Raw genomic sequence first — 25,915 nt, 5'->3', positions numbered from 1 at the left:
GTTCGCGAAAAAACAACGACTAAAGAAATGTGGGATAATCTCCAAATTAGTTTTGCACGGAAATCAATTGTGAGCCAGCTGTTGGTGCGGAAGCAGCTAGCAACGCTCCGCATGAGGGAAGACGATTCTGTGATCAGTCATTTGAATATTTTTGAAAATTTGGTGAGACAGCTGAAGATGGCGGGTGCTACAATCAATGAAGAAGATCTGTTGGCGCAGTTATTTTTAACGTTACCGGAAAATTTTGATCCGCTTGTAACTGCTTTGCAAAACTTAAGTGATGCTAAGTTGACGATTAGTGTTGTAAAAGAAAGATTGTTGGCAGAAGAGATCAAGTTATCTGATCGCCATCAAAGGGATTATTCTGAGAAGACAGCATTCAGTAGTAAGAAATACGTGAAAAAGCCTTCAAAGTTTCAAGGCAAGTGTTTTAAATGCGGAAAAGTTGGTCATAGAGCCAAATATTGTCGGCAAGTAGAAGCTAAAAGCGCAGTAAATAATAAAAAAGCGAATAGTATTTGTTTTGTTGCTGATCGTGGAAACGATTCGAAGAAAGCGTATGGTTCAAACCTTAAATTTAAACTTGACTCTGGAGCGAGTGACCATATGGCTAATGAGAAATGGTATTGTAACGAATTTCCTGCAAATCCTCTTATTTGCAATCCTCTGCTAAGTTCGAATCACTAAACTGTCGAATAAATAACTCCAATATTGAATAATGGAAAAATGGCCTTTATTAAAATACTTCACAATAACACTCAAATTGTGCAACGAATAGCTTAATAACCAAACTGATAGCTTAAAGGAAACTGACTTTCAAAATAATAGTGCTATTGCTCGCTAGATATCGTCTTACTCGTAACTGCTTGACAATTCAAATCAAACTGAATTACTTCTTACTCGCTGGCGCCGCTTTTATAGTTTACGCTGCATATTTCTAGGCTCTTCGATTTCCAGAAGTTACTAGTTGTTTCGGCTACAAAATCGCCAGCCACAACTACGTGCACAAATTATTGCTCTCTCTTGTGACAACTCAGATAAGGTATATGCATGTGTTTGTAGTTTACAGTCTCCCGCACACACATAAGCGTATAAGTAAATTCATCGGTGTGTGACATCTCATCTCTTGCTGCCTTGTATGTAAATGTCGGAATGTGTACATATGTGTACATATGTGTAGACGCAATTATTTATTCGTTTATGTAGATACATAATGATTGAATTATTGATGTGCATTCACGTCACTGCTTAGATCGGCTTAGAGCTGGCAGCACTCCTTAGTTTTGCTAATATTCGTAACAGTATTATAAAAATCTAATTAAATTGGATAACCATGTTCTCATTGATGTAGCGAAAGATAATCAGACTCTAATTGCTAGATATTCAGGACAAATCAGTGGGTTGAGTAATAAAGGAGTAGAGTTTATTATGCAAGATGTCCTGTATGTGCCAGAGTTAAGGGACAATTTGTTGTCAGTTCGAAAACTTACAAATGCCGGTGTTGATGTGGTATTTTGCAAAAGCAAGGCAAATATTATAAAGAATGGAGAACTCTTAGCAACTGCACATCTACGGAATGGGTTGTATGAAATTGAAATAGAAGTTGAGCCGTCTGCTACTTCTTCTTGTGACGATGAACGGTCGTCATCATTAATGTGTAATCAGGATAAGGTTATACTTTGGCATAGACGATTTGGTTACATTGGCCAACAAGCATTTGATGATTTAATTACCAAGCAAATGGTAAATGGGTTAGAAGTAAATAGAGAAAATTAAATTTTTGCGATGTTTGTGTTGAAGCTAAACATTCTCGAGATTCTTTCAATGGACATCGTGTTCGAGCTAAACGGCCACTTGAAAGGATCCACTCTGACGTATGTGGATCATTTGATCCTGTTGCATGGGATGGATCAAAGTACTATGTTTCGTTTATAGACGATTATACGCATTTTGCATTCGTCTATAATATTAAAAAGAAGTCCGATGTTTTTGAAATGTTGAAGCAATATGAAGCTGTGGTAACTGCTAAATTTGGAACCTCTATATCGAAATTAACTGTTGATCAAGGTAGGGAATACTTTTCCAATGAGCAACAAGGTTGGTACAAAAAGAAGGGGATTCAAGTGGAATCGGCGGTTGCCTATTCACCTCAGCAAAATGGAGTTGCCGAGCGATTTAATAGGACTTTTTTGGAAAAAGTTAGATCAATGTTGATTGAATCTAACGTGCCAAAGCGAATGTGGTGTGAAGCGGTATATACAGGTGTATATATCATAAATCGTAGTCCAACAATGTCATTGGATGGTTTCATTACACCAGCTGAGATGTGGTATGGTGTAAAGCCAGATGTAAGTAAATTGCGTATATTTGGTTGTAAGGCATTCGCATGGATACCCAATCAGAAGAGGAAGAAGTTAGATTCGAAGAGCTGTAAGACAGTAATGATTGGTTATGTTGCTAATGGGTATAGACTGTGGGACATAAAAAATCAGAAGATATTAATTGCACGAGATGTCGTATTCGATGAATCAGTTTTCCTGTTTAAAGAGGAAGTATTTAACAAAGCTGATAATAAAGAAGTACGTATTAAACGCTACCACGAGCAAGAAGGGGAAAAAGATGATGAGGTTCTCGTGGCAGATGGTGTTTCTGATTGTGTTCCAGTACGCAGAGAAATTTCCAGCGAAGAGATGACACAGCAACAACAACAACAACGAAAGCAACAGCAGCAAGAACTAGAGCAGGAAAATGAAACAAATACATTTAATGACGTTGTAAATGAGAATGATGATGAAGAAATTCCTTCAGAGAATAACGATGTTCCAAATGAGCATACTCTTAGGCGTAGTGCACGAGAGCGCCGAACTTCACGAAAGCTGTTTGATTGTTTTATTGGGTATAGAGCTACTTCGACTGCCTATACTCCTACAGATTATCCTGAAACATATAGAGAAATTGAAAGTAGAAGTGATGTGAGTTGTTGGATGAAAGCTATTGATGAGGAATTGGAATCTATGTACAAAAATAATGTCTGGGACATAGTATCCCTTCCGAAGGATGTTAAACCACTTAAAAGTAAATGGATTTTCCGAGTAAAAGAAGATGGGAATGGCAATCCAACTCGTTACAAGGCTCGTCTCGTAGCGAAAGGTTTCTTGCAAAAGGAAGGAATTGATTACAATGAAACATATGCTCCAGTAGCCAAACTTACAACAATTAGAGTTGTGCTAGCACTTGGTGTACATGAGCATTTGTTGTTTCACCAACTAGATGTAAAAACAGCATTTTTACATGGTGAATTGTAAGAAGATATTTATATGGCTATTCCAGAAGGCATTGAAGCAGAACCAGACAAAGTGTGCAAACTACGTAAATCTTTGTATGGGTTAAAACAAGCACCACGATGCTGGAACCAAAAATTCAATAAACATTTGTTAAGTATAGGATTCAAAAGATCAAATCATGATTATTGTTTATACACTAAATTTTCTAATGGGGATTTCTTAATTTTAACAATGTATGTCGATGACCTCCTTATTGCTGGTAAGCCGATTGCTTCTATTAACTGGTTGAAAAAAGACTTTGAATGAAAAATTTGAAATGTCAGACTGCGGTGAATTGAAATATTTTCTGGGAATTAAAATTGAGAATTTTGGTGATCATATTACTTTATCACAAGAAGCTAGTATTGATAAAGATTTGAGAAAATTTGGAATGGAAGACTGTAATAATGTGCGAAGTCCTATGGAAAGCAAAGTAAAGAAAAATCCAGTTGTGACAAGCCCTATAGAGAATTGCTAGGGAGCCTAATGTACATTATGCTTTGCGTAAGACCTGATATTTGTTTTTCAATTGGCTACATGGGGAGATATCAGCAGAATGCAAGTGAAGAGCATTGGCAATGCCTAAAGAGAGTTTTGAGGTATCTCAAAGGCACCAAAGGAAAGAAGTTGATATTCAAGGAAACTCTTAACAAGCCTCTTATTGGTTTCGCTGATGCAGATTGGAGAAGTGATGTGACTGATCGGAAATCAGTGAGCGGTTTTGTATTTCAAGTATATTGATGTACGGTTTCTTGGTCAAGTAAGAAACAACCGACCGTTGGGCTTTCTTCTAGCGAATCAGAATACATAGCATTGAGTGCGGCAGTAACTGAAGCAGTGTGGTTACATGGTTTATTGAATGACTTAAAACAAATCACAGATCAAGCAATAGAAATATTTGAAGATAATAATGGATACATTGGAATGGCAAACACTTTTGAAATTAAACGCACAAAACATATTGACATAAAACATCATTTTCTAAAAGACATGATTGCAAAGGGCATGATAAAACTGACTGCAATCAATACCGACGACCAGTTAGCAGATTTATTTACAAAAGCTTTAAATACAAGTAGATTTAATAATTTATGTTGTAAGCTAGGATTATATGATTGAGAAGGGGTGTTGAAATTGTAGCAATCTATGTAATTCAAGTTTATGAAAAAAAAGGTTTTGTCATATTTTTTCAGTCGAAGATTTTTCTTATCATAATTTAAACTGTTTTCTGTATCGCTTAAAATAATTTCAAATAAATTATTATTATAAAACCGTGAGATTATAATACATTCAAAATAGGATACTACATAATAACCTTATTTCATCAGGGGAAGAAAGCATGCGAAAATGAGCTATTCGAACCACAGCTAACTCGCAAACAAACTTGACCGATATACACCTGCGACTACAACATCCAACATCAGCATTATCGTCTTCATCTTAAAATACGGATACGATACGGGATGTTGAAGCCGTATCCAGGTGCGTCAACATAGTTTCACTTACCTGGGAAGCTGAAGGGGTGAAATGGTTGGGGAAATATCTTTTGCATAAATAATAAAATTTTTATATATTTTTTCTTAGCTTCATGATTGAAAAATTATGTGTATGTGAAAAAAATAAGATTTTTAATGAAAATTAAAATTTGAACAAGTATAAAATTAATAATTCAGTCAACAAATATATTCATAAAAGATTCAGAAAGCTGAATGAAAAATGATTACAAATTTTTGATCACCTAAAGTAAACACATTTGATTCAAATACGATTCCAAAATGTGATTGAAAAACTATATTCAGTTTTGGATCATCAAAGGTATGCATAATTGATTACTCTTTTTGTTGATTTTTATGAAATATTAAAATTTAGTCATTAAAGGACTTCAAAAATGATTCCAAAGAGATCGAAAAATGCTTTTTAGTTTTTCATCATGTTGTTGTTGTTGTTGTAGCAGTGCTTCGCCCCACCTAACAGACGCGACCGATCACAAACTGTCATCAATATCCTCTAACGGGAGTCCAAGGAAACTTGCTGTTTCAACAGGGGTGGACCATAGGGAAAGGGGTGTTAGAGGCGTTGGTTCCACATTACAATTAAAGAGATGGTTGGTGTCATGTGGGGACACATTGCAAGCGGGGCATACATTTTGTATGTCGGGGTTGATTCTGGATAGGTAAGAGTTTAACCTGTTACAGTATCCAGAACGAAGTTGAGCCAGAGTGACACGCGTTTCCCTGGGGAGTATGCGTTCCTCTTCCGCAAGTTTTGGATACTTTACTTTGAGTACTGGGTTCACCGGGCAATTCCCGGCATAAAGGTCCGACGCCTGTTTGTGGAGTTCACCAAGGACCTGCTTGTGTTTTTTCGCTTCATACGGCTGTGTTCTCAGATGCCGTATTTCCTCAAAATGCTTACGGAGATGACTCCTTAAGCCCCTAGGCGGTGCTGGCTCGTCAATCAGATGTCTGTTGGGATGCCCAGGTTTCTGGGTATTCAACAGAAACTGTTTGGTCAGCATCTCGTTTCTTTCCCTGATGGGGAGTATTCTCGCCTCATTATGTAGATGGTGTTCTGGGGACATAAGAAGACAGCCCGTGGCAATTCTGAGAGCAGTATTTTGGCAGGCCTGTAGCTTCTTCCAGTGGGTAATTTTTAGGCTTGGCGACCATATGGGTGACGCGTAGCACGTAATCGGCTGGCTAATTGCTTTGTATGTAGTCATGAGCGTTTCTTTATCTTTTCCCCAGGTACTGCCAGCAAGGGATTTGAGGATTTTGTTACGGCTCTGAATTCTCGGAACAATTGCGGCTGCGTGCTCACCAAAATGTAGATCCTGATCAAACGTCACACCCAAGATTTTGGGGTGTAGGACAGTCGGTAGCGTAGAGCCATCGACGTGGATGTTCAAAATGGTCGACATTTGGGACGTCCATGTTGTAAATAAGGTCGCGGAAGATTTAGTCGGTGATAATGCCAGGTTTCGCGAGGCCAAAAAACTGGAGAGATCAGGGAGGTAGCCGTTTATTTTATTGCATAGCTCATCGATCTGTGGGCCTGGGCCTGTGGCCATTACTGTGCAGTCATCGGCGTAGGAAACGATTGTGACTCCTTCCGGTGGTGAAGGTAGCTTAGATATGTAGAAATTAAACAAAAGTGGGGATAGGACACCACCCTGTGGCACCCCTTGTTTAATTCTCCTTGGCTTTGATGTTTCGTTTCTAAATAGCACCGATGCCTGCCGACCACCCAGATAATTTGCGGTCCACCTTTTAAGACATGGGGGAAGGGTAGACCCTTCCAGGTCTTGCAGTAACGAGCCGTGGTTGACCGTATCAAAAGCTTTTGATAGGTCTAGCGCTACGAGTACTGTTCTATGGTGGGGGTTTTGATTTAAACCGCAATTTATCTGGGTGCTAATGGCATTTAGCGCGGAGGTAGTGCTATGGAGTTTTCTGAAGCCATGCTGATGGGAGGCTAGTTGCAAATTTGCTTGGAAATAAGGGAGCAAAATGGCTTCGAGCGTCTTTGCCACTGGCGATAGGAGAGATATCGGACGATACGACTCTCCTATGTTAGCTGGTTTACCAGGCTTTAGTAGCGGGACCACCTTGGCCATTCTCCATTTCTCGGGTATGACAAAGGTGGAAAGAGACAGGTTGAAGACCTGCGCTAAATATTTGAAACCCTCTTTCCCTAGGCTTTTAAGCATCGGCATGGCTATGCCGTCTGGGCCCACTGCTTTGGATGGTTTAGCGCGACCAATGGCGTCCTCAACCTCTTTAGCGGTGATGGTGATTGGTGACGCGCTGAATTTGTGTTTATGTGCGTGTCTGTTGGCCCTCCGTCTAACTTTGTCGACCGCAGAATGCATTATATATTGTCGGCAGAAAGCGCTCGCGCATTTTTTCGCATCCGACAGCACTTTGTCGCCAAAGGCGATGGAAACTTTGTCTTTGTGCTTAGTCGGATTCGATAGGGACTTTACGGTGGACCAAAGTTTACCCACACCGGTAGAGAGGTTACAACCTCTTAGGTGCTCCTCCCATTTCGCCCGCTTGTGTTCATCCACAAGCAATCTGATGCGTTGGTTTATATCCCTTATTTGGGGGTCGCCTGGATCAAGCTGCCTTATAAGGTCACGTTCTCTCGCTAAGTTTGCGGCCTCCGCCGGGAAGTGGGGCCGGATTTCGGGAATTCTCCCGGCGGGAATGAAACGTGCCGAGGCGGATTCAATGACCTTGCGGAAGGCACGCTCCCCTTGGCGGGCATCAGTCGGGATAGGGAGGGCAGCAAAGAGGTTGTCTGTAAAGGATTTATATTCTCCCCACTTTCCTTTTTTAAAGTTTATGAAAGTGCGTTTTTCGGTGACGATGAAGTCGGCGGTACGCTCGAGCGAAACAAGTATAGGCAGGTGGTCGGATGCCAATGATACCATCGGCTGCCAGTTGACGCAGTTTACGAGTTCTGCGCTCACGATTGAGATATCTGGCGAACTGTGACAGCTTCCTACCATACGTGTGGGGGCGTCTCCGTTTATTGTGCAGAACGTCGTTTCTTCTATTTGATCCGCCAACATCTCGCCCCTACTGTCCGCCCGCAAATTTGAATGCCATAGATCATGATGGGCATTGAAGTCGCCTAAAATAATGCGATTGTTTCCAGTGAGTAAGGCTCTAATATTAGGGTGGTATCCACCGGGGCAACAGGTGGCAGGGGGGATGTAGATGTTGATGATTTCTAGGTTTGCATCGCCTGACCGGACAGATAGGCCTTGACGTTCTAAGACGTTGTCCCTGCGGTCGATGCCAGGATCAAATATGTGATATTGCACAGAGTGGTGTATTATAAACGCGAGGCCGCCTCCATTTCCGCTCTCGCGATCTTTTCTGTGGACATTATACCCAGAGCAGGTCTGCAATGCAGATCGTGCTGTGAGTTTAGTCTCTTGAATCGCAGCAATGCGGATGTTGTGCCGCTTCATGAAATTGACTATCTCCGTAATCTTCCCAGTTAGTCCATTACAGTTTAACTGCAGAATTCTGAAGTGCATGAGGGGAGACGTCGCCACTCTGGGGGTAAGTGACGGGTGACTACGCCTGGGTTGAGGAAGGCCAGGACGCAATTGCTGTTGTGGCCCTGGGACTGGGCGTCCTTGGGCAAGCATTGGGGTACCCGGATGATTTGGGTTTGCGACCTGGCAACATGGCGCGATGAAACCCGTCGAGGGGTTGCCGTCGCGGAGACCAGAACATCTAGGAAAGTGGCACCACCCGAGGCAGGAGCTGCATTGGGCGGATGTCGCAAACATATATATTCTTTGCTGGCAAACGGTGCAAACGGAGGTAGGGACTAAGAGTCTGTTTCCCTGACCTACACGATTGCTGCCGGAAAAGAGGGGGGGAGAAGACGGGGGCAGGGGCTGTTGCTCAGCATTGCTTCCGACTCTACTACGAAGATTGTAGTTATGAGTGGTAGCAGCTGTTTGAGTTGTTGGCGCCGTAAGGCGCGAGCAGCAGCGGGTACTTGTTGTGGCTTGCTGAACAGCGGGGCTGCTGGAAGGTAATGGGGGGGCGCTTAGACGTAGACTACGGGACGCCCTTGGGCGTGAACAGCAAGGAGCCACAAAAGATTTATAAAAGTTACGTGGACGTCGGGTTTTGGGATCAAGCCCAGAACAACCTCTCCGATGCAACCATCCCTTACACGAGACACACTGAACAGAGTATGACCGTCCTAAAAAGATTCTTTTCCGGCAGATGCAGCAAAACCATTTCTCAGGACCGAGGTCAGGAGACGGACCCGGATTGGATTCGATACCTTCCCGGAGCAAGAGAATATGGAGCAGTCCTGCTGCAAGGAGCTGCTGGGAGGATGACAATTTGTGGGAGGGACGAAACAAATTAAATGGGGTTACACTGAAATGACAGTCCTTGGTCGGGAAAAATCCCGAGTCGCTCCGGTACATAGAACCGACTGCCTTGGGAAGCGTTTTTCATCATCAAAAGTATTCATATTTGATTATTTCTTTTGTTCAATTGTATGATAACTCATTATTTAGTCAGAAAGAGTAATCAAAATGTATTGATATGTAGGGAAATTCAAAATTGAATCACCTAACTACTGAGTGGGTATAAGACGTACAAAAACTATAGGGTGGACGGTTTTTTTTCGGAATCTGTACACTCTCCCCTACGGTCCCACATTTTCAATATTTTCGAAATCCTGGCTCTTTAAAGGAAAATTTGCTGAAATGTGCAGCTGTGATTAAAGATATTTAGTTTTGAATTGTCAATATTGTTTATGAACGTAATTAAACCCATGGCGCGCACTTCGATCGTGTCAAGTGAGAACAATAATTTTTTTTTTTTTTTTTTGTTTAAGCACAATTTACAACACTTTCATAAATACATGTTTATTACGTGACACAACAGTTTACAAACATATAACAATTTTAATTTACGCTCGCACCTAACACTTCTCGTTTGCACATTTAAATATTTACCAACAAATATAGGTTACAACTATTTGAAGAACATATCAAGTTAGATACTTGCATTCACACAACCCCCATTGAGCCTATTAAGCACAAAACAATATTAGATAGAATTTCTAGTACATCATGAATATGATAACATCCATAAGCAGTGAGATTACCAATTTAATTCGATAAGCATAAAATCTAAAATTTGCATTTTACAACTAGTTTAATGTCGCCAATTAACAATTTAATTTTTTTTTGGTTTTGCCGCTGTTGACTCTCCTGCATCTGCATCGGCCAATGTTATATCACGTTCCGCCAGTTGTTTCAACAACTCAAATCCATTCTTCCATACTACAATATCCGCACGCAAGTCCATCTTATGCCTGTGCGCTGTTATCTTTTTGTCCAATGCGAAATCTTGGCGCGGACAGGCTATATCACCCTCTCGCAGTTTGAGCACAGGACATAGGTCATTGTGACCATCGCCCACATAAATAATACATTCGTAATGGGTATTGTCACGTAAATTTCGTTTGGCAACGAAATGTTCCATTATTTTTCCTTTGCACAAGTTGGCGGCGCTCAATTGGCATTCAGTTTGATGGTGATATGGTCGCACATGCAACAAGCCATCGTTGTCAAAATGTGCTGGATTTGTAAAAATACTTTGAAAACAATTTGTCAGTCCATGCGCCTCTAACCATTCCTTTATAAAAACGCTATTGGAATCACTGACAATGATTAGATCGTATTTTTTCCCTGGCGACTGGTGTAAACGCTTAAGTAAACGCACAAATCCAGGTACTTCCGGTATGGCACGAATTTTCTCGCGTATCGACTGTGGCGAGTAGCATTGTTGATGCAAACGTTTGAAAACCTCACCCATGTATTCCTGCCATCCTTCCTTTTGAATAATAGTCTCGCTGGGCAATTTGTCTTTGGGCAATAGATCGCGCACAACTGTGTCTGTATTATCGTCCACGACCGTGCAATCGAAATCGAATGCAACCAAACGCCGCGAAACTCTTGGCATCATCTTAATACTTGCCATAATAAATAGAATTTACTTTTTAATGTACCCAAAAGCAAGCGCACACGAAATGGAAATATGAGTAAAATCAAGGCCAAATACTGCGAGTGGCAAGCGAAAGCAAACACTCAAGCTGATTTCTTAACGGTTGTGATGCCTGCTTTTCTGGTTTTGCATTGATCCAAATGATGTGAGATTTGTCATGCCAAGAAATTTTCATTAATTAGAGGTCACAAGCTCAACCTTTACCATGGATTAAGCCAAATAATTATAGTAACGAATTCGATTTTCAAAAACAGATTGATACAATAAATTTGAAGGAACTATTGGCGAACGATACGTTTATAACAAAAACAAACCAAAAATACAAAAAATTGCCAGGGTAGTATTTTTAAGGAATATAAAACGTTTAATGTATAGACACAAACCCCGCAACGAGACAAACGTGCCGATTAAACTTCCTTAAGGTTCATGCACATTATACGACGCGACATGTAGCGACAAATTTTTCTTTGCATGTATTCTTATGGAGCCATGCCCTCCAAGCGACAGTCGCACGACACGACCAAGTTGTTGACTCTGCCGCGAATATTTTGTCGGAACGTGTCGCTACATGAAGCGTCGTGTAATGTGCATGAACCTTTAAAGCGGAGTCATTGGTACCGTTTGTCGTATTGCTGTAGTCGTATCCCTAACGTAACCCTATAAGATACATTGTTATCGATTAATGGTGCCTTAACCTAAAAATCGTGAGTTTCATAAAAATGAAGAAAACGCAAAAAATACAAACATATTCCACAAAGAATAAGTCTCCTAGTCAAAACGTATTCAAAACAATGAATAAAATCTACAAAACGTTATTAAATTCACCAACTCAAATATTTTTAGGTTATGGATATGGCGGAAAACCAACAACCAATTGGTTGGCTACGATACTGTTACGACCTTAGCGTTACCATATGGCACTAATAATCGATTACATTGATTCCCATAAGGTTGGTCGAATCAGCTGTCATAAGGTTAACGATACGGTTACCGATAACGCACCAGTGTCTGCAGCTTTAACCCTACCGCCATAGTCGAAACCACAAATCACACACAGAAGATTGCGAATTCACGAGTTCAAAATTGCTTCGTTCTGTGCATATACGTCACACTTAACTGCTTGAGCGAATCAAAGAAAGAGAGAAAAAAACAAGAGCTAAAGGAAAATGACGTAAAAATTGCCCATAAAAAACAGCTGATCTTTTGTTTCCATGCGCAATGCGCAATCTTGTTTGTGTGATTTGTGGTCGTAACCATACTTATATCCATAACCATCTCCAATGTGATCGATTAATGTTGCCTTAACTAAAGAATCGTGAAAATTTCATAAAAATGAAGAAAACGCAAAAAATTACAAATATATTCCACAAAAAATAAGCCTCTTAGTCATAACGTATCCAAAACAATTAATAAAATCTACAAAAATTTATTAAATTCACCAACCTAAATATTTCTATGTTATGGATATGGCGAGAAGCCAAAAACGAATTGGATGGCTATGGTATGCTTATGGCGTTAGCGTTATGGTACGGCACCATTAATCAATTACATTGATTTCCATAAGGTGGGTTCGATCAGCTGTTTTATCTGGTTATGATTTTATGGTTATAAGTCACCTGGCCCTAAAGTTAGAAAATCACACGTTAACGTAAAAACCACGATTTTTTATCAAAATTTTCGCTTGCGCACTTTTCTTTTTTAATATATTGCGTTTATTTCATAAATGAATTGTTATGGAATCTCATCTTCTATGGAAGCAGTAAGGAAGGCGGTCGGCATGATGTGGTGGTGCACAATGGCTAGTCATTGTCGGCTGGGGCGGGTCCTTGCCAACCTTACTGTTCCTGCGCCATAATCAGAAAAAATGTCATATCATGCCTTAAAAAAACTCAGCTGTCAGATTCAAAAAAAACTGACAGAAGCGCAGAGACGACTCAAAACGCTTATAATTCAAAATTAAAACGACATCCGGTTCGCCGGACAGACCGTTAAAAACATTAAAACATTCAAAATTTAAAATTCAAAAAAAAATAAATAAATCTAACGCAAAAAAAAATTACCGAACCGGACATGGCCGATTACTAACGCTGAAATTAAAAAAAAAACGCTGAAAAATTAAAATACAAAAAGGAAAAGGGCCGAATATAAGTTGGGGGCTCCACGGGTGTTGTTGCGACGCCCGGTGCTTAAACCCACCCTCAAAATCCATGGCCACTGACGCACCTGTATTTCGGTGGCCCCTACCTGTAAACCCTGCCTAGTGCCTTCTAAATAATTATAGACGCCAGCATTCCCATTATTACAATATTTTATTTATAATTCGTTTAAAAAAGAAAAAACTGAAATATATCTATGTACATATGAATGTACTTATTTTCAATACGGGCAAATGAAAGTAGTCCGGACCCGTCTAAATAATATATTCCGTTTTACATTTCAATTAGGGTTATGCAATATACAAATTTGCATGTCCAGTCTCTAAAGCTAATTAAGCCCCTATAGTTAATGCATTTTTCATACTTACGCATGTGATATCAAATATTTAATTGTAATTCATTTTAAATTTAATAATTCGAAATTTAAAAATTTGGTATGCCGTGCATATTAACGCTCGATAATCATGAACCTAGCGTAAAAGGTTCAACGCTTATTGGCCGTCAGCGGCACTATTTCACACCCTTCAAAAGTGTTCTTCCTTACAATCTAATTATATTCGAACGAATACGCCCTTGGCGTAATATATGTGCATAGCATAAACAAAAAATACATTTCAGGCCTGAAAATAAAAAGATTGCAATTTGCATTCATATGGATTAGAGTTGTTTTTTCGTTCATTTCAGAGATTCGATTCCTTAGTTCTTTCTGATGAACGAACAAGTTATTCCTTTTGTTCATCGGTTCCCTTTCCTTTTCAGGCAAATATGTCCGCTGCTGCTTGCACCCGCAAAAAAAAACCCCACCCAGTATAGATGGGGGCGGGTATGCTGCAAGGCTTTGCGTATATATGTTTAAATGAGTTATGAGTAACTATGTTAGTATATGCATATGGGTTTAATTAATTTCAAAAGAAAGTTACGAATTTCGGAAGATCCAGGAAATTTAAAGAGTATAGACGTGAATTGTAAATAAGATCCTCCCGAGTTTAAGAAACGTTATTAGTTTTCTTACAAAAGAGATTTTCCATTACTAGTATATACATACACTGCTGCAGCAATGCCACCCACAAAGAATACCACGCATATTTGGTGCAAGTGGTCTCACCGACATTCGTGCCCAGAATTTATGCGTAGGTGTATAGGAATTAACAATGCTCGCGAATGAGAAGGGAGAAAGGATAACCTAAGATAAAACGAACTAAAGGGAACAAATGAACCAAAAGAACAATTAGAATCGCGATCGAAGATCTAGCCTACTTGTTCAGTTGAGAAATCCGGTCAATTGAACAAGTTCAGAATGAAACGACCCAACTCTAATATAGATATAAAGTAATTCCCCCCTTTTTTCCACTAAGGTATATGCATATTTTTAAGCGTCTTTTAAATTAGATTGTTTCATATTTCATGAATCTAACATAAATTAGTTAAATTTAAAAGCCCCCTTTACAGCTTATGTAAATGCATAATTTTAAGCATATGTTAAATAAGATTATTTCATGAATCTAACCTAAACTGATTAAATTTAAAGGCCCTATTTACTGCTTATGTATATACATATTTTTAAGCATATCTCAAATGGTAGTATGTCTTGAATCTAGCATAAATTGATTAAGTTTAAAAGCCCCGGTTACAGCTTATGTATGGGCGCATTTTTAAATTGTATTAGGTCATGAATTTAACACAAATTGAGTAAATTTAAAAGCCCCGTTTGCACTTATGTATATGCATATTTTTGAGCGTATTTTAGACTGGATTATTTCATAAATCTAACCTAAACTGATTAAATTTAAAAGCTTCCTTACAGCTTATGTATATACATGATGGTAAGTATATATTTAAAGTGTATTAACTCACGACTAACCTAAGCTGATTAAATTTAAAAGCTTCCTTACAGCTTATGTATATACATGATTGCAAGTATATATTTAAAGTGTATTAATTCACGACTCTAACCTAAGCTGATTAAACTTAAAAGCTTCCTTACGCTTATGTATATACATGATTGTAAGTATATATTTAAAGTGTATTAATTCACGAATCTAACCTAAACTGATTAGACTTAAAAGCACCCTTTACAACTCATGTATATGCACAATTGTAAGTGTATATTTAAGTGAGTTATTTCATAAATTGATTAAGTTTAAAGGTATAAAAAAATTTGGTTTCCGAATACGGAACGAACTCACCGCTTGTTGCTAGTAAATTGGTACTATTCATTGCAGGTAAGTTGTCACAGCTGGGTGGTTGCAGCAGGCCTATATACGGCGGCCCTGCTGGTTGTTGTTACTAGTGCTGGAAGTGGTAAGTCTGGTGGTTATTGTGCGTTTGGTTGCCGCTGCCGGTGGGGTTGTACGGTTGTGGTTGCGCGGTCGAAGTGGTCGTTGTGGCCACTGGCGATGGTGGTTGGCGCAGTTGGTGGCAGTTGCGCTCGTGATTGTGGTTGTGGTGGCCGGCGTTTGTTATGCCGGGCTTAGGTCGGTGGGCCTATATGAAGCGGCCTGGTGGATGTTACGTGCTTGGTTGGCGCTGCCGATGGGATTGCGGTTGTGGTGGCTATTGTTACGGTTCACTTGGGAGCATTTTCGTGCGAACACACCTAGCGACTGGGGATGGGGCGAAAGTTGCGATACAAAAGTATCGAAAAAGTAGAAAGAACAGAAAAATTCGGCGATCACTAGCGAAAAAAAGCCATGAGTTTCCGGCCGCAAGTAAGACGAAGACGTGGAAGAACTTAGAAAAAAAGCAGCCAAAACGATAGCCACGTTATTCCGGCCGGGAAAAAAGCAAGAGTTTTGCCCAGTTAATCGGAAAAATTTTATAAAACAAAAAGCCAAATTTTTGGCGGCCCTGCGATTAAACAAAAGGATTGTGTAACATCTATTGGCACAACGTCTACAGCAAAGGCGTCAAGCACCGATACTGCTTCAGTAACTTTATGGCTCACATCAACTGCGCATCCCCAACTATACCCAACTAATCGCAAAACACCCTCGCCGGATGTGCACGTATTTAAGTAAATGCCCAGAAACTAGGAAGAGTCGATAGCGCAAAGTCCATTCCGACAAACCTCTTTTTTACTCGTCTATTTTGGGTGGTAATAAACATTACAACGGTTGTGTTGTGTTGGCACAAACTCAACGTATAGAATATCCAGTTGAAGTAGGTCGGCGTTTCACAAGCAAAATTAACATCACCAGTAACCACGCCAGCAGAGGCCCACGGTACGTACTCTGGCGGCCATGTAAGTACCAGCCATGTATGAACTTCAAAATAATTACCTTAACAAGGGTCGATTTTTTTCGTCAAACTTTATTATTGAATACTTGAAATTGTTAGCTTTACAACAAAAGGCATACATTTTTTATATCATTTTAATAATATATTTTGTTGCTTTAAAATGATTGAAGTTAGCTCTATAAATTTTATTCATAATAAGCCGTCTTCATCACGTGAAACGTTTTAGCGATCCATTTTTGGAGCTAAACCATAAATTGTTAGAAAAAAAAATTTGCGACCGCAGCCATTGGTCGATTATGCACGAATTGGCTAAAAGATTTAAACTTTTTTCTTATATCATACAAATACAATATATATATATATATATATATATATATACATATGAATTAATATTGCTAGCAATATCGTTCGAACAACCAGAAGAAAATAATATACGTGCATATAATACATAGTACTATCACAATTTGATCTTTATTGCTTTTATAACAAATTTTCTTAGTACATATTACATATTATTCTCATTATACCAAATTGATATTTTGTGACACTCAAAAGTAAGTTCTACTACGACCACATAATAATTTTGTAAGAGAGCCCCAAATATCGAAATTTGTATCCAAACTTTATAGTCTTAAAATATGTTTTGTGAATGTGAAGGAAAAAAGAAAAAAATTCAACCAAATTCTTACTTTGTAGGTAATATATTTACAATACATAAGTACATTTAATTACATATTTTTCTCACACATAGCGTTTATACGATTAAAAAAAAAGAGGAGACATAAATAATTGTATAATTTAAAATATTACGAGCAAAAGTAAGAGAAAAGAAAAGAACCCCCAACAGAACGAGCTTAGTCAGACTTAAGTATTCATATTAGATTTCGTTTCGATTTCGGCCCAATAAAGTGTGATCTGTTGGATCATTTTTTTTTTCTCTCACTTTATACACCACACACACTTACCTACATTTTCATAGCGTAATTAGCTATTCGTATTTCAACAATGCTGTAGCCCCGGTTAAGAAACCTGCATTATCTTATTTTTTTTTGTTGCTTACATACGTTAATAGAAATGAATTATAAATAAATAAGTATTTAAAATGGGAATGCTGGCGTCGCCATTTATTTAGAAGGCACTTAGGGAAACAGGTAAGGGGCCACCGGAATTTTAGGTGCGACGGTGGCCATGGATTTTGAGGGTGGGATAATGCACCGGGCGTCGCAACACCACCCGCGGCGCCCCCTATATATATTCGGCCCTTTTCTTTTTTTCATTTTAATTTTCAGCTTTTTTTTTTTGCAATTTTATTTTTCAGCAGTTTATGGCGCAGGAACAGTAAGGTTGGCGAGGACCCGCCCCAGCCGACAATGACTAGCCACTGTGCACCACCACATCATGCCGACCGCCTTCCTTACTGCTTCCGCCGAAAATGCGATTCCATAACACTATGGAGGTGGAGATGGTGTTGGACGCTTTTCCGAAGGTGGTGGTGTACTTCGTAAACGTAGAAAAAGGAATTTATCTTCTGATACCAAGGGTTTCTCATCAACAATTAGTTTAGTGCCGTCCGAATCCGAATCGGAATCACTAGAACTTTCCTCACTAGGTGTGACTGTGAAACGCCGACCTACTACTTCAACTGGATATTCTTTACGTTGAGCTTGTGTCAACACAACACAACCGTTGTAAGGTTTATTACCACCCAAAATAGACGAGTAAAAACGAGGTTTGTCGGAATGAACGGTGTCGGTACTTTGCGCTATCGACTCTTTCCTAGTTTCTGGGCATTTTCCCGTTTGTTCTTTTGGTAGTTGGGTGAAGGAATCGGCCTGCGATTCCTCGTTGCAGTCTTTTGGTTCTTCAACAATACTTCCTTGAATATGTGCACAGCACTGCGAGGGTGTTTTGCGATGAGTTGAATATGGTCGGGGATGTGCAGTTGATGTAAGCAATAGTGTTAATGAAGCAGTATATTATCTGAGCTTGACGCCTTTGCTGTTGAAGTTGTGTCCATAGATGTTATATAATCCTTTTGTATAATCGCAGGGCCGCCAACAAATTAGGCTCAAACAAATCACAAATCTTCCTCGTTTTTTTCCGGCCGGAAACTTATGGCCATTTCTCTGCTAGTCGTGGTTTCTAAATTTTTCACACTTCTTTTCTCCTTCACGGCCGGAAACTCATGCTTTTTCGCTAGTGATCGCCGAATTTTTCTTTTCTTTGTTTCGATACTTTTGTATCGCAACTTTCGCCCCATCCCCAGTCACTAGGTGTGTTCGCACGAAAACGCTCCCAAGTGGACCGTAACCGTAGACCATAACAGCAGACCGTAACAGAATGAATAAAAAATCGCACGAAATGGGTAGCTGCTTTAAATTTTCTGGATGTTTATCTCAGTTTTTGGTTGTGCTATACGTCATTGTGAATGATAACTAAGTGTGATATCTTTACTGTCAAATGCCTAACAGGATGTTCAATATGGCTACACAGAATGAGGCAGTGATAGTCAAATACAAATCAGGTGATCCAATCACTTTGGAATTTTGACGTCTATGCAGAAGATATCACACTTATCATTCACAATGCCATACATTTTTGCAATGCTGTACATTGGAACCCTGAAATGTTTTTTCGAATATTTTGCTCCCTCTCCCTTCCCATTTGCAATCCAGGCAACAGCTGAAAATTTTGTATGCAAAATGTACACAAACTAAATACGCGAATGTCAGCACCACCCACCACCCACACACCGATTGTTAGCGCTCTTGCGCGTAACTTGAAAACAGCTGTGTTGACGTTTGTTCCCGATGCGAGCAACAAAGTGTAAACTAAAATTTTATTTTAATCGTTTCATCGAACAGTTCAAAATAGGATGCACAACGCTGAGCATATCGCAATTGGCGCGAACTAAATGTGTGGTGTCGGTGGGCAACATTTGTTAAGGATTGCATAAAAAGTTTTCTACGTTTCGCTGGAAGTCAAAGAAAGGTCGTTTACTCAATATGCAAATGGAGCACAATACTGTGCAAGCAGAAGCAAATGCAACTGCTGCTGTTGTAGATAGTGCGGACGCAAGTGTTACTTTTGGCCCAGGCTCGAAATGCCCACCAAATGCCAAAGCTACAAGTACACAGCAGCGGCGCTTGCAAGATGTTGGTACGCTACAACGTGAAGACTTTGATGGCGGGCCAGTGAGTCTAGATGAAATCGAACCAGGACTCTACTTAGGTAAGCTTGCTTAGTAATTAACATATATGTGCATAATAGTAAATTGCTTCCGCTTTCTCTTAGGTAATCTCACTGCAGCGACGCATATGGAAACTTTGAAAAAGTATAACATCACGCATATATTGACGTTGGACTCAGTGCCGTTGCCACAACATATAACACGTGCAAGCTTCCTTACAACCAAATATGTGCACGGTAAGTTGGAAGCATACTTCTTTGCTTGTTTGCATAAATATTCGTTAATTTTAATTTATTGACTTAACAAACACACACAAACTGCAAGAAGCGTAACATCGCTTCCCCGGTTCAATAATGACGCAAATGTCAATTTTAAAGTTTCGAGATAACGCGCACAAAAGCTTTAAAGAGTACTAATCTTTGCTGTGTATAAATTTTATAATTGTATTACAAATAGTTTCCGCGCTAGACTACTTGCGTCGTTATTGCATTCGCACATTTTTCTAGTTGATGCAAATATTGAAACTTGCTTCACCAAAACTTAATATTTTACAATTGCGTCATTATTGGACCGGGGAAGCGATATGTTGATACATACTAGAGTAAACTTGATGTTTTTGTTGTTATAGAGATATATAAACTCCCCGGAGGTTTGAGGAGTGTTGTCGATGTTGATGGCCGTTGGATTCGTTACGTTCCGGTAACAAACACCATTAAAGTACCAGAGCCATCTCAGGAACGATTTAATATGACAATACCTTGAACCTTATAGGCCACCCGCCCACCCACATTTTGTTCCAAGATGATAAAGAGACAGGATTCGCCACGGGTAGGAGGTTGACAATTAGGTCGGAGAAGCTATAAATTGCGCTGCCAAGCCCCCTAAGCCGCTGAAGGAAAACTTTATGTAAACGCTTTGCTTAGATAGTATTCCCATGATAACGTTTACAGTTTACAACTTCTATATCCAGTTCATATTAAAATCAATAAAATTTAATTATTGTTCGTCAACGCAGAAATAAATTTGCATGGATGCCTTACGACAACTGCCTCATCACTTGCATGCTGCCGAAGGCGAGACCATTACTCTGCTGCTACGTAAAATAATTGCATTCATAAGGAGTTTTATAATTTAAAAACATAAATCTTGTTGCTGATCTGTTTTATAGGACAGTGGCAGTTCGGTAGCTTGTAAGAACCTTAACGAGGCAGTTACTACTAGCTAAAGAGCGACGTTTATATGCGTCTTCTGACATGTATTAACATTCAAAGTATGAATATATCGCATTATAGCCAAACGCGCATTTTTATTTTTATGACGCATTTTCATTAGCAAGTGTGTTGGTTGTTATTGTAGATTCGGATCCATGTATGTAACTCTGTTGTTTATCCATTTATTAATGCGTATATCGCAAGTTACACTGTGCAACGACCCGGTGCTCTAACTTTGCCGAAGAACGTGATGCTCTTTCATAAGAAGTAATACTGCAAACAACTGCAGCGGGAACACAACCCAGGCAGGCGCGTGTCACTCTAGCTCAACTTCGATATTATTGGTTGAACTCTTACTTATCCAGAATCAACCCCGACACACCCAATGTCGGTCCTGATTGTCCCCACACGACACCAACCATCTTTTCAATTGTCATAAGGAACCACGCCTCTAACTCAGATTACCGTTAGTTTGAATCTAAAGAGAGCTCGTTAATATTCGAACTGTTAGTTAATGTTGAATTTCTCTCAGCCTCGCTTGGTCCATAGCGAGTACTCCATACATGCATGCATGGAGTACTCGCGACTTTTGCAGGGTACGGCTGATGACTACATGTGTTTGTGAGTATCTCTTCGTTGCCTTGTAAGTATGTGTGTAAATGATGATTGATTTGTTTAGAGTGCCAGCTGGCTTTATTGTTGTTGTGCCTTTATTCACTTAGTATCATCTTAGTGATGCTAATATTCGTCACAATATAGAAGGAATATAAAGCTATGAGGCGAAATGCAGAGTGAATCACGTGTTTTGATCAATGAAGCTCCTAACAACGTGAAAAAATTGCATTATTAAAAGGATACCAGAAAAACTGGTCATGTTGCGCCCTTAATTTAAATACGCTCCTGGTCCATGTACATGTTCATAAATTTTCACATGTGTATGAGATTGTTTTATACTTTTGTGCTCGAATTTCACAGTGATTTGACTGGTTGTATGCTTTATATGACAGCCTTCCTCTCAACTCATTGCTTTTATGTGGTGGCATATTGCTGTAGTTGCTGGAGATAGCGGATTTTTGTTTATTATTACGCTGCCGTTGATGCGTTTCAAAGCTTAGATTGGCAGCCCATTTACTTTACCAACGCATAGCTTATATAAGCCAGTAACTCAGTGTTTGAGGTGAGCTGGTGGTGGACAAGCAAAACCATTTTGAATAGCCTTATTTCACACATGAATACTCAAAATAAACAAGTACTTGTTGTGACATCAATAAATATAATAGCTGTTGATGAGTATGTGACATTCGAGGTAACGAAAATTATTATGATGAAAGGATGGCACAACCTTAAATTTTACTTTATTGAAAGATATCAAATACAGTTCATGTTTTATTAAGTACTTAGCACATATGTATGTAATACATACTATGTATGTATTAGGTCGCAGTGCACTGCGCCTGGCCCCTGAATTATTAGCTGCTAGTGATTTTGATAGATTTGATCAGATTCGTAAGCTTTTAATTGCATATTTCGTATATATTGAGGGTCACGCCAACTAAATAAAAAAGCGTATAAGGATTTCATCACCCTCTCGCAAAACCTGCGAACTCGTGTTGACATGTCCCACAGGACATTGTGCGTGGAATGCCGTCCCGTCCCAAGGATCATCCAACTCGAGTTAAACTGCGAGGCCATTCTCTGGCATAAATTTATTTTCCTCTTATAAGTCTGTGCATGAAATATGATTGTTGCTTCATATTTGTACTGGTTTCCTAGTTTATCCTTATAATAAACACCCACCATAGCTCTACAGGCTACAAATTTTACTCCGTCCAAAGCCCAGACTTCTTCAGGTCGACTAATCTTGATTTTCAATTCGTTTGCTACATGAATTTGGAGAAAACTTTTAATTCTGTGTTGTTTTGTTTGGTTTGGGGGTACACTATTTATCGAATACCTGCTGACCAGGACTTCTAAAATCATTACACAAACTTTATATTTTACAGTTGCTCACATGCCAAAAGAAGATATCTTACATCATCTAGACACTTGCACGGATTTCATAAGCACGGCTTTGGTCCAAAGAGGCAATGTGCTCGTGCACTGGTAAGTCCGCCACAAAGGCATCAAATATTTCCTTCGACATTTTCAAATTGCTTGCCTCTTTCAATTCGGCAGCTACTTTGGCGTTAGTCGCAGTTCCGCTGCTGTCATAGCTTTTATAATGAAACAGCACGATCTCGATTATCACGCTGCTTATGAATGGGTGCGTTCAAAACGTGGTTTCGTGCAACCAAATGTGGGTTTTGTGTCACAATTAAAGCTCTATCGGCACATGGGCTGTAAAATCGATACACAGTATCAACGTTATAAATTGTATCGTTTACGTTTGGCTGGTGAGCAAGTACGAAAAGGTATATACATGCTTATATTAAAATCCTTTAGCAAATAATAATTTTGCATTATCTTCAATAGCAAAAATATTGCCGCAATCATTTAATAATCTCATAAAATCGGATCCAGCCGTTACGCAGGAGAATCCGGAACCCATAGTCTATCGTTGTCGTAAATGTCGTCGTATTTTGGTTTCAAAATCACATATTCTGTGGCATAACAACAAATCTCTTACGACACCAACCGCCACAACTCACACGCTACCGAAAACCAACAATAGTAGCAATGAAGTCGGACAGCAAATACCACGTCTGCTCGAAGAGATTGCCACACAAATTCGTAAAGCTTCATTAGGCTCACCCGCCGGTGCATTTGGGGCCGATACGACTGCCATAGAGCAACAGTCAGCTGTTTGTCACAGTATATTGTTTGTGGAACCTATTTCATGGATGCGCAACATCTCACACAACACACAAGGACGTTTGAATTGCCCAAAATGTGATCAAAAAGTCGGAAATTTTAGTTGGATCAATGGTTGCCAATGTCCATGTGGGGAAGAGATCTCACCTGCTTTCTATTTGATACCATCACGTGTAGAACTGTCTAAAGCTGTGCAAAATGTACAAACTACGCTTTAGATCTGGTCAAAAAAGTTAGATGGATCATTGATAAAATATTGCGAATTTATACTTACAAAAAGTATTATGAATTGATTTAACAAATTAGCTAGATATATACATCTTAGTTATCCAAGTGGATATTTGCCCATAATTTGAGACTAATCATTTTTAAAAACTTCCAAACCAATATGGGCAGCCTATAGTTATATTGAAAGCAAAAACAAATCATACAATCAAAATTTACAAATCTTAATGTGAAATGAAAATGCTTCCATTGTATGTAAATAAAGACTCAAATCAAATAAGGATATTCTGAAAAATCACCCGAAATGCATACATACAAAAAAGTTTTCCGAGAAAAAATTGCAATACAAATTAAAAAGAATGAAAAAAATTGTGCTTAATAACATGTATGGGTTCAAAGCAGAAAAATTATTCCAATAAAAATAGGTTAGTTTTTTTTTTTTTTTTTAACAAAATTTATGAGACAAAAGCCTTAAGAAAATCAAACTCATGGCTACAAAATGCAGTTTTTTTTATCATATAAAAAAGTTTGGTGTTGTTAATTTAGTTTTAGTTATCGATATCTAAAATATACATATTACGATGGAGCGAAATATTTAGAAAATTCTCTAAACAAGCTAATTTTAGTTTCACCGAAAAGTTTCAACTTATCGAACTTGTTCTGGCTTTATCTTCACTCGAATTCATTATACACCGAAACACGAAAGTTAATAGCACACCATGTCAAGTCTTGAATAATATTTTTTTAATAGAAAGCTAAGAATGTTTTCTTATGCTCCACTTGTTGAATAAAATGTTTGTATAAGAATTAAAACACATTTATACGATTTTCTGCAAGCGTTACGACAATACTCCGAAATAAAACTGTTTTTAGATGTTTATTCTAATTTATAAAAAAAAAATTAAAAGTATTGATGTGCGTCTTTGTGTGATATTTAATAAAAATAAACTTTATTAATCTTATAACTTTAAACGAGCAATTCTTGTATGTTTGTATAGCCGAACGATCTCGGCAACGGCTCAACCGATTTAAATGAAATTTGGCACAGAGATAATCACCCTTATCGCGAAGTTCACGCGGAAAAGTGTTCGCCTTCACTTCTTTTGTTCGGGTGAACTTTTTCCGCCTATCGGCAATTTCGGGCGAACAAAAGTTCACTTCGATACAGCTGATGCTATATTGTGAATTGACAGTGAACAAATAATTTACTTACAATTGCGTAAATTTTGTAACCAAGCATATATTTCCTTAAAATATAACAAAAATAGAAATAAAAGATTTATAAAATAATGTTTAGTATTGAAATTAGGTTGGTATTGAGTGAGCGATTCGGAGGCAATTAAGGGACAGTTCTAACCCTTTGGAGCTGAATGATTTACTGTAAGCTAAAAATTACTTTTTTCAGCACTTTTGAATAACAACTTAATTTTTTTTTTCAATTAGCTTTCGCCAATATTACAGGCTAAACTAGCCGGCATTCTAATATTTGCTAGATATTCTTACAAACTCCTTGCCACCATTTAAGCAAAAATTTGGAGTTCCACTAATTGTAAAGTTGAGTACATGTCTTCGTTTTTTCGCATAGGGAAAATGCGTTGGAAAGGACCATGAAGTGAGTCTTAGCCAATCTTGTTTCAGTGAGGTGCTCAACATTTTGGAACCGTTGCTTTGTCCACTATAGATAACTTGGCCGACTGATACGTTGTCATAAAAAATAGAATTTACATACTTAGCAATACAGGAATTTGACTTTTTTCCACTCAGCTTCAGATTGTGCATTATTAATTGATTTATTTCTAATTATAAAAGTACATATAATTATAAGAGTATCAAATTTTAAAACAAAAAATTATTTACATTTTGTTTTCCTCTCGTTCGCCTGTAAAATATAAGTGAACAAATTTGGGTTTCCCCGCTGTTCATTTCGCCCGAACAAAGAGTTGCCGATAAGGTGAAATGTTTTTCGAACACGAAAAATTGTTTCGCCACCCTCTGCTAGGGTGAACGAAAACTGTGAATATTTTCGCGTGAAAATAAAACTCGCGATAAGGGTGAATATATCTAATACTAATTTCACAGACGGCTTATTGAATAATAAAGGCAGTTTTCTACATTAAGACGCTTATTGAGCTCAATGTTCCCTACAAAATTTAATTATTTCATTAGTAGCTAATCGAATGCCTAATGAAGTCAAAAGCTCAATGCA

At 38.7% G+C, this 25,915-nt stretch overlaps 2 protein-coding genes and 1 long non-coding RNA gene across 3 annotated transcripts; 1 reads left to right on the top strand and 2 right to left on the bottom strand.

Moving 5' to 3' along the window:
* Window positions 1-9,947: 9,947 nt before the first annotated feature.
* LOC137247553 (probable phosphatase phospho2) lies at window positions 9,948-11,198 on the bottom strand. The gene has a single exon (XM_067778538.1). It carries the CDS (start codon window positions 10,853-10,855, stop codon window positions 10,049-10,051), a length of 807 nt encoding a protein of 268 aa, XP_067634639.1. The 5' UTR covers window positions 10,856-11,198; the 3' UTR covers window positions 9,948-10,048.
* Window positions 11,199-18,946: 7,748 nt separating this feature from the next.
* Window positions 18,947-24,681, top strand: MKP-4 (MAPK Phosphatase 4). The gene is made up of 5 exons (XM_067779611.1): window positions 18,947-19,503; window positions 19,567-19,698; window positions 22,677-22,776; window positions 22,849-23,084; window positions 23,146-24,681. Exons 1-5 carry the CDS (start codon window positions 19,278-19,280, stop codon window positions 23,700-23,702), a joined length of 1,251 nt encoding a protein of 416 aa, XP_067635712.1. The 5' UTR covers window positions 18,947-19,277; the 3' UTR covers window positions 23,703-24,681.
* On the bottom strand, window positions 24,411-25,775 carry LOC137248696 (uncharacterized). Its single transcript, XR_010952185.1, has 2 exons — window positions 25,567-25,775; window positions 24,411-25,505 (listed from the first exon to the last, which is right to left on the bottom strand). It is a non-coding gene; the product is annotated as an uncharacterized lncRNA (long non-coding RNA).
* Window positions 25,776-25,915: the final 140 nt, after the last annotated feature.

The sequence above is a fragment of the Eurosta solidaginis genome, chromosome 4, assembly GCF_040869045.1.
Source record: "Eurosta solidaginis isolate ZX-2024a chromosome 4, ASM4086904v1, whole genome shotgun sequence".
NCBI classification, from domain to species: Eukaryota; Metazoa; Arthropoda; class Insecta; order Diptera; family Tephritidae; genus Eurosta; species Eurosta solidaginis.
Note: the sequence above shows the minus strand (reverse complement) of the source record. Positions and strands in the feature narration are given on the sequence as shown.